Consider the following 9,054-nt stretch of genomic DNA (forward strand, 5'->3'; position numbering starts at 1 on the left):
CAGGTATCTACATGTGGCCCCTCCCTTTTAACCTGTGCCGTCAGGTATCTACATGTGGCCCCTCCCTTTTAACCTGTGCCGTCAGGTATCTACATGTGGCCCCTCCCTTTTAACCTGTGCCACCAGGTACCTACATGTGGCCCCTCCCTTTTAACCTGTGCCGTCAGGTACCTACATGTGACCCCTCCCTTTTAACCTGTGCCGTCAGGTACCTACATGTGGCCCCTCCCTTTTAACCTGTGCCGTCAGGTACCTACATGTGGCCCCTCCCCTTTAACCTGTGCCGCCAGGTACCGACATGTGGGTCAAACGCAAGGACATTAAACTGTCTCTCTCTGTCCCTGTCTGTCTCTGTCTTTGTCCCCTCAGGCTGCAGTGTGGCAGGCTCTGAACCACTACGCCTTCCTGGACGCTGTTTTCCTGGCAGAGAGACTATACGCTGAAGGTAACACCTGTGTGACTCTCTGAACACCTGTCTGTCTGTCCATCTGTCTGTCTGTCCGTCTGAACAGCTGTTTGTCTCTGTCCACCGGTCTGTCTCTCAGTGAGGTCAGAGGAGGCCCTCTACCTGTTGGCTACATGTTACTACCGCTCGGGGAAACCCTATAAAGCTTACCGGCTGCTGAAGGCTCACAGCTGCTCCACGCCGCAGGTTCGATTCCTGTTGGCAAAGTGCTGCGTCGAACTCAGCAAGTAAGAGCACACACACCCACACACACAGACACAGACACACAGATACAGACATACATACACACACACACACACACACACACAGAATTAATGCAGGTGCTATTAGTGTATGAAGACACCTGATTGGTCCTAGTGTCGCCTTTGTGCTGTGAGTCACTCACCTTATAAAGGTAGGGGACAGATGTAGTTACATAACGGTAGGGGACAGGTGTAGTTAAAGGTAGGAGACAGGTGTAGTTATATAAAGGTAGGGGACAGGTGTAGTTATATAAAGGTAGGAGACAGATGTAGTTACATAACGGTAGGGGACAGGTGTAGTTATATAAAGGTAGGAGACAGGTGTAGTTATATAAACATAGGAGACAGATGTAGTTAAAGGTAGGAGACAGGTGTAGTTAAATAAAGGTAGGGGACAGGTGTAGTTATATAAAGGTAGGGGACAGATGTAGTTATATAAAGGTAGGGGACAGGTGTAGTTATATAAAGGTAGGGGACAGGTGTAGTTATATAAAGGTAGGGGACAGGTGTAGTTATATCAAGGTAGGGGACAGGTGTAGTTATATAAAGGTAGGAGACAGGTGTAGTTATATAACGGTAGGAGACAGGTTTAGATATATAAAGGTAGGAGACAGGTTTAGATATAGGCAGGGGACAGGTGTAGTTGTATAGAGGTAGGGGACAGGTGTAGTTATATAAAGGTAGGAGACAGGTGTAGTTATATAACGGTAGGAGACAGGTTTAGATATATAAAGGTATGAGACAGGTTTAGATATAGGCAGGGGACAGGTGTAGTTGTATAGAGGTAGGGGACAGATGTAGTTATATATAGTAGTTATATAAACTTCTACTTACTCTACCTGCCTCTGTCTCTCCACCTGTCTGTCTCTGTCCACCCGTGTCTCTCTGTCTCCAACCGTGTCTCTCTGTGTCCACCTGTGTCTCTCTGTTTCCACCTGTCTCTACCTATTTCTGTCTCCATTTGTCTCTGTCTTTACTTGTCTGTCTGTCGCCGTCTCCACCTGTCTGTCTGTCTCTGTGTCTCTCAGGCTGGCTGAAGGAGAGCAGGTTCTGATTGGTGGAGTGCTGAACAAACAGAAGAGTCAGGATGACATCATCACAGAGTTTGGAGACTCCGCCTCCTTCACACTGTCTTTACTGGGACACATCTACTGGTAATAATCAGTCTGATACTGGTGTCAAACACAGACTGACCAGTTCAACCAGTTCATTGTGATGGACACACTGATTATTGACCTGTCTCTCTGTTTCCCTGTCTGTCTGTCCCTCTGTCTGTCTGTGTCCTTGTCTGTCTGTCTGTTGGAGCAGTAAGACAGATCGTGTTGCTAAGGGTGCAGAGTGTTTCCAGAGAAGTTTAACTCTCAACCCGTTCCTGTGGTCGCCTTTTCAGAACCTCTGTCACCTAGGTAACACACACACACACACACACACACATACACACACACCTGACCAGGTGACACTTCGTCACAAACGTCATCACATGATGATGTCACTGACATGTATTCATCGTGGTCTGTGTTCCAGGTGAGAAACCAGATCCAGATCAGGTCTTTAGGTTGTCCTCTCTACAGAACTCCTCTATAGCCCCGCCCCCTCCATCAATTAGCCCCGCCCAGAATCCCTCCAACCGTCTAGACACCGCCCTTATGGAGACGCCCCAGGACACACTGGTACGTAATACAAACGCACCTCTCGTCCTCTCTGAACACGTCATCATGTAATGGTGGTTTGGTAATCAGATTACTTCATGGTTGTATTCCTGTAAACAGCTTACAGATGGGCTAACAAAAGGGATATGGTTACCATGGTTTCAGTGAAGTCATCTAATGGGTTATTCAGATTACTTTAGTCTGATCTAAAATCAGGGATCAGATTATATCGTCATCAGTCTGAATGCTTCGTCAAACCAGATAATAATAATCTGTAGCTCTGTCTGAGCCCAGAGTCTACAGATATTCAATATTCAAACTGATCAACTTTACTGATCTGTGTAAATAAACACTCAGTCTGTGATACAGACAGGAGCCCTTCTTCCTGTCACTGTGTGACATCATCACCTCAGTCAGTGTTTGAGTTTACCGAGGTGGATGTAGTCTATAATAATAATCAGATAATCAGATTGAAATATGTTTCTCCTCTACAGGAGTTGAATCGTCTGAATCTAGAATCTTCTAATGGAAAACTGACGTCTGATTTGTCGGTTTCTTACATCGACTCCTCCCTCATCTCCCCGGAGACCGGCTCCCTGTTGGGTAACACAGTTTCCATGGCGTCAGCTGGCACCTTATTGGCTAAACAGAACAAGCCCAAAAGTGGGCGGAGTTTACTTGGTGGACCTGCAGCACTCAGCCCGCTGACGCCCAGGTGAGTTATTTAACTATACCTGTACAGGTTAAGCTCACATGACACTTGTGTCTTACAAACATTCACCTTTAATAGAGTGATGAGGGAATGCGTCCGAGAACCTGAAGACATGTTAGCATGTTAGCACTTCGTGTTCCTGCGTCCTAAAGTGATATTCACCTGTGGAGGTTAACGTCTTGAACACAACATGAAAACATCAAACGTTTGTCACAGAGCTGATTCAGTTTAGTGTGTTAGCTTACCTGTGTGTTAGCTTACTTGTGTGTTAGTTTACCTATGTGTTAGTCTACCTGTGTGTAAGTCCACCTCTGTGTTAGCTTACCTGTGTGTTAGTCCACCTCTGTGTTAGCTTACCTGTGTTAGCTTACCTGTGTGTTAGTCTACTTGTGTGTTAGCTTACCTGTACAAGTGTCTTAAAGACACGGTCCACAGTTTCTTCAGTCTGAAGTGTTTCTATGGAAACCTTCACATCACCATCACACCTGACATTTCCTGTTTGTTTGTTTTTGTGTAGTTTTGGTATCCTGCCCCTGGAGCCCAGCCCTGGGGACCCCACATATCTACAGAACTATTCAGCTACTATGGAAACACAGTCTACAGCTCCCAGCAAGAAGGTACACACTCATACTACACACACAGGAAGAACTCCATGTGTCTGAGTTTCAAAATGAGAGCTCCACCGGACTTTTATTCTGAAGACTCATTGTATTGTATATCCTGTAGGGAAGCCACATCCCCTGCTGACCTGCTGACTCTCCTCACCTGTCTCACCTGTCTGTCTTTCAGTCTGTCTCCAGGATCAGTCAGTCAAAGTCTGTCTTCAGTCAGAGTGGTAACAGCAGAGATGTCCTCCCCATCCCCTTCAACCAATCACAGACCTCTGCTCCTCACACCAGGTGACTGTACCTGTCTGAAGCAGCGGGGACAAACAATTGGACTGTGGCATGTTTTTTTTGTCCTGATGATCAGCACAGCTGGATGGTGTTACGTGTGTGTTAGCTTGTTGGATGTGTGTTAGCGTGTTGGATGTGTGTTAGGATGTTGGATGTGTGTTAGCGTGTTGGGTGTGTTAGGATGTTGGGTGTGTGTTAGCGTGTCGGATGTGTGTCAGCATGTCGGATGTATGTTAGCGTGTTGGATGTGTGTTAGCGTGTTGGATGTGTGTTAGGATGTTGGATGTGTGTTAGCGTGTTGGATGTGTGTTAGGATGTTGGATGTGTGTTAGCATGTTGGGTGTGTGTTAGAATGTTGGATGTGTGTTAGCGTGTTGGATGTGTGTTAGCATGTTGGGTGTGTGTTAGCGTGTCGGATGTGTGTCAGCGTGTTGGATGTGTGTTAGCGTGTTGGATGTGTGTTAGCGTGTTGGGTGTGTGTTAGCGTGTCGGATGTGTGTCGGCGTGTCGGATGTGTGTCAGCGTGTCGGATGTGTGTTAGCGTGTTGGATGTGTGTTAGGATGTTGGATGTGTGTTAGGATGTTGGATGTGTGTTAGCATGTTGGGTGTGTGTTAGCGTGTTGGATGTGTGTCAGCGTGTCCGATGTGTGTTAGGATGTTGGCTGTGTGTTAGGATGTTGGATGTGTGTCAGCGTGTTGGATGTGTGTCAGCGTGTCGGATGTGTGTCAGCGTGTCGGATGTGTGTTAGCGTGTTGGATGTGTGTTAGGATGTTGGATGTGTGTTAGGATGTTGGATGTGTGTTAGCATGTTGGGTGTGTGTTAGCGTGTTGGATGTGTGTCAGCGTGTCCGATGTGTGTTAGGATGTTGGCTGTGTGTTAGGATGTTGGATGTGTGTCAGCGTGTTGGATGTGTGTCAGCGTGTCGGATGTGTGTTAGCGTGTTGGATGTGTGTTAGCGTGTTGGATGTGTGTTAGGATGTTGGATGTGTGTTAGGATATTGGGTGTGTGTTAGGATGTTGGGTGTGTGTTAGGATGTTGGATGTGTGTTATGTCAGATGTGTGTTAGGATGTTGGGTGTGTGTTAGCATGTTGGGTGTTTGTAAGCGCGTTGGATGTGTGTTAGCGTGTTGGGTGTTTGTAAGCGTGTTGGGTGTTTGTAAGCGTGTTGGATGTGTGTTAGCGTGTTGGGTGTTTGTAAGGGTGTTGGATGTGTGTTAGCGTGTTCTGTGTTTGTTAGCATGTTGGGTGTGTGTTGGATGCTAGCTTATTTGGAACCTGCTGCAGGTCTTCCAGCTCTGCCTCTTATTTGAGATCATCACAGTGTGATTGACTCACAGCCAATCAGCTTATAGTGCTAACATTAGCTTGTAGTGCTAACTTAGCACATGCTATTATCGGTGTAGCTCACTGGTGGAACTTGTGCTCATGAACTTTGGTTCCATCTGAGATTCAGCCTTGTAACAACTGACAGAACCTACAAACTGTCTGTCTGTCTGTCTGTCTGATGACCTGTCTGTCTGTCTGTCTGTATGTCCCTTAGTGGGTCCCCTCAGGTCCTAAGTCCCAGTATGTCTGGTCCTCCCAACGTTCAGCCCAGAAGAAGTTCCAGACTGTTTACTAGTGCCAGCTCTACTGCCAAGGTACCAAACTACAGGACTACAGCACTGTACTGACACACGGATACGGTCCTACAGCTGCCTAACCTATGTCTCTGTCTTCTGTGTCTGTCCTCTCTCTCTCTGTCTGTTTCTGTTTCTCTGTCCGCTGTCCTCTGTGTCTGTCTCTGTCCCCTGTCTTTGTCTCTGTTTCTTTATCTCTGTTTCTGTGTCTCTGTCCTCTGTTTCTGTCTCTGTGTCTCTGCAGGAGAACAGTAAGAAGTTAAAGATGAAGTTTCCTACAAAGATCCCAAACAGGAAAACTAAATGTAAATCAGCAAAGACGTCAAACAGCAGCAACCTGAACGAGAGTCTGGACATCCTCAGACTGGATCCCAGTCTGAGTCTACCAGACACCAAGATCCCCCAGTACCAGAGAGCTGCTGCAGGTGAGTCCTGTAGTGTGACAGGTGTGCTGGATCATAATAATTGTTGTTACCATGGGCAACCTGTCCTCACTCTGTGATTCTCAGCTGTAATCAGAACAGGAAGTTGTTTACATATATGGAACCATGGACATTCTCTGTGTGCACAGACAGCGTGATGGCATTGCTAAGGGAACTGGGGCGTGGTTACCAGGCGTTGTGCTCATACAACTGTAGAGAAGCCATCAACATCCTGACCTCCCTCCCTCCTCAGCACTACAACACCGGCTGGGTACTCACACACATCGGCAGGGCTTACTTTGAACTGGCCGAGTACACACAGGTAACTCACGCCTGACACAGCTAACACTCACCTGACACAGGTTACACTCACCTGACACAGGTTACACTCACCTGACACAGGTAACTCTCACCTGACACAGGTAACTCTCACCTGACACAGGTAACTCTCACCTGACACAGGTCACACTCACCTGACACAGGTTACACTCACCTGACACAGGTAACATTCACCTGACACAGGTTATACTCACCTGACACAGGTTACACTCACCTGACACAGGTTATACTCACCTGACACAGGTTACACTCACCTGACACAGGTTATACTCACCTGACACAGGTTACACTCACCTGACACAGGTTACACTCACCTGACACAGAGGTTACACTCACCTGACACAGGTTACACTCACCTGACACAGGTAACATTCACCTGACACAGGTTACACTCACCTGACACAGGTTACACTCACCTGACACAGGTAACATTCACCTGACACAGGTTATACTCACCTGACACAGGTTATACTCACCTGACACAGATTACACTCACCTGACACAGGTTACACTCACCTGACACAGGTAACACTCACCTTCCTGTGCCAGTGGGAGTCAGTGAGCGACCTGATTGGTCTGCTGTGGGTGTCTACGTTCAGGTGAGTCATGATGTCATGGTGATGTGTTCGTAGGCGGAGCGTCTGTTCAGCGAGGTTCGCAGGATCGAGTCGTACCGAGTCGAGGGGATGGAGATTTATTCAACCACACTGTGGCACCTGCAGAAAGACGTCGCCCTGTCCGCCCTGTCCAAAGACCTGACCGACATGGACAAGAACTGTCCTGAGGTGAGGACGACACCTGTCCACATACTGTCCACAAATTATCCACATACTGTCCACACACTGTCTTCATACTGTCCACACACTGTCTTCATACTGTTCACACACTGTCCACATGCTGTCCTCCCACTATCCACACACTGCCCACACACTGCCGACACACTGTCCACACGCTGTCCTCATACTGTCCACATGCTTGATCTGTTCTGTACGACATCTATTGCACGTCTGTCCGTCCTGGAAGAGGGATCCCTCCTCAGTTGCTCTTCCTGAGGTTTCTACCGTTTTTTTTCCCCGTTAAAGGGGTTTTTTTGGGGAGTTTTTCCTGATCAGCTGTGAGGGTCATAAGGACAGAGGGATGTCGTATGCTGTAAAGCCCTGTGAGGCAAATTGTGATTTGTGATATTGGGCTTTATAAATAAAATTGATTGATTGATTGATTGATTGATGCTGTCCTCCCACTGTCCACACGCTGTCCACACACTGTTCTCACACTGTCCGCACACTGTCCACAAACTGTTCTCACACTGTCTGCACACTGTCCTCACACTGTTCACACACTGTCCACACACTGTCCTCATACTATCAACACACTGTCCGCACACTGTCCACATGCTGTCCTCACACTGTCCACACACTGTCCACACACTGTTCTCACGCTGTCCACGCGCTGTCCACACACTGTCCTCATGCTTCCACACACTGTTCTCACACTGTCCACACGCTGTCCACACATTGTCCTCATACTGTCCACACACTGTCCACATGCTGTCCTCACACTGTCCACACACTGTTCTCACGATGTCCACACACTGTCCACACACTGTCCACACGCTGTCCTCATACTGTCCACACACTGTCCTCATACTGTCCTCATACTGTTCACACACTGTCCTCACACTGTCCTCACGCTGGGGGGGGGCTGAGCGAAAAAAAAAAAAAGTCCAACAAAGTTAATAACTTACAATTTATGGTAAAAAGGTAGTTTCTTGCAACTCTAGAATTAAGATAAAAATATTTACAAACGAAAAAACACTTCTGGTTGATGATAAGTAGTGTTTAACTTTTGATTTAACACTAAAAATTAAAACCCTCGGCGCACTGCAGCGCAAGCAGACAGATGCGCGACTCAGAGCAGTATGTGTCACTGACACCAGACTCAGAGCGCAGCGGATCAGTGGAAATGTCACCATCAGCATTTTATCATTTTACATCAATAAAATCTATTTTATCATTATTTTGAGTCACATCGTTGAAAGAATTTAGTCGTCTGTGTTCAAGCAGGATAATAGGTCTCCATTCATTGCACGTCGGGCTTTCTATTTCCTTGTCGGAGATGTTTTCTTTTTTAATTACATGATGGCTTTTCTCCCTTAACTCACCAGTAAAGAATACCTTTGTCCATTTCAAATAAGCCGTGGCAATAATAATATCCCTGTTTTCTGATTACAATTTCAATTTTTCAATTTTATTTATAAAGCCCAATATCACAAATCACAATTTGCCTCACAGGGCTTTACAGCATACGACATCCCACTGTCCTTATGACCCTCGCAGCGGATAAGGAAACGGTAGAAACCTCAGGAAGAGCAACTGAGGAGGGATCCCTCTTCCAGGACGGACAGACGTGCAATAGATGTCGTACAGAACAGATCAGCATAATAAATTAACAGTAATCCGCATGACACAATGAGAGAGAGAGAGAGAGAGAGAGACAGACAGACAATAACAGTAGCTTACAACAACATTATTGAAAGTAATAATATTATAGTTATAGTTCTGGCTACTGTGGTACAATATGTTGAAAGTATGTATTAATATCTGGCAGTATACATGTGTGACAATAGTCATATGTGTATGATAACAGTAAAAGTATGACTAATGACTAATGATGGCAGCAGCAGCAGGAGGCATCTGGCAGGACCA

At 46.6% G+C, this 9,054-nt stretch overlaps 1 protein-coding gene across 3 annotated transcripts in view; it reads left to right on the plus strand.

Moving 5' to 3' along the window:
- Positions 1–9,054, plus strand: part of cdc27 (cell division cycle 27) — a 25,578-nt gene that overhangs the window by 5,552 nt on the left and 10,972 nt on the right. For all 3 annotated transcript variants that reach the window (XM_050069092.1, XM_050069090.1, XM_050069091.1), the window contains exons 2-13: positions 370–445; positions 546–693; positions 1,737–1,862; positions 2,017–2,114; positions 2,233–2,378; positions 2,852–3,072; positions 3,587–3,686; positions 3,859–3,968; positions 5,510–5,609; positions 5,833–6,013; positions 6,160–6,332; positions 6,982–7,134. In XM_050069092.1, coding sequence (XP_049925049.1) covers positions 370–445; positions 546–693; positions 1,737–1,862; positions 2,017–2,114; positions 2,233–2,378; positions 2,852–3,072; positions 3,587–3,686; positions 3,859–3,968; positions 5,510–5,609; positions 5,833–6,013; positions 6,160–6,332; positions 6,982–7,134 — 1,632 coding nt within the window. The remainder of the gene's footprint in view (positions 1–369; positions 446–545; positions 694–1,736; positions 1,863–2,016; positions 2,115–2,232; positions 2,379–2,851; positions 3,073–3,586; positions 3,687–3,858; positions 3,969–5,509; positions 5,610–5,832; positions 6,014–6,159; positions 6,333–6,981; positions 7,135–9,054) is intronic.

Source organism: Epinephelus moara, chromosome 18 (genome assembly GCF_006386435.1).
Source record: "Epinephelus moara isolate mb chromosome 18, YSFRI_EMoa_1.0, whole genome shotgun sequence".
Classification (NCBI taxonomy): Eukaryota; Metazoa; Chordata; class Actinopteri; order Perciformes; family Serranidae; genus Epinephelus; species Epinephelus moara.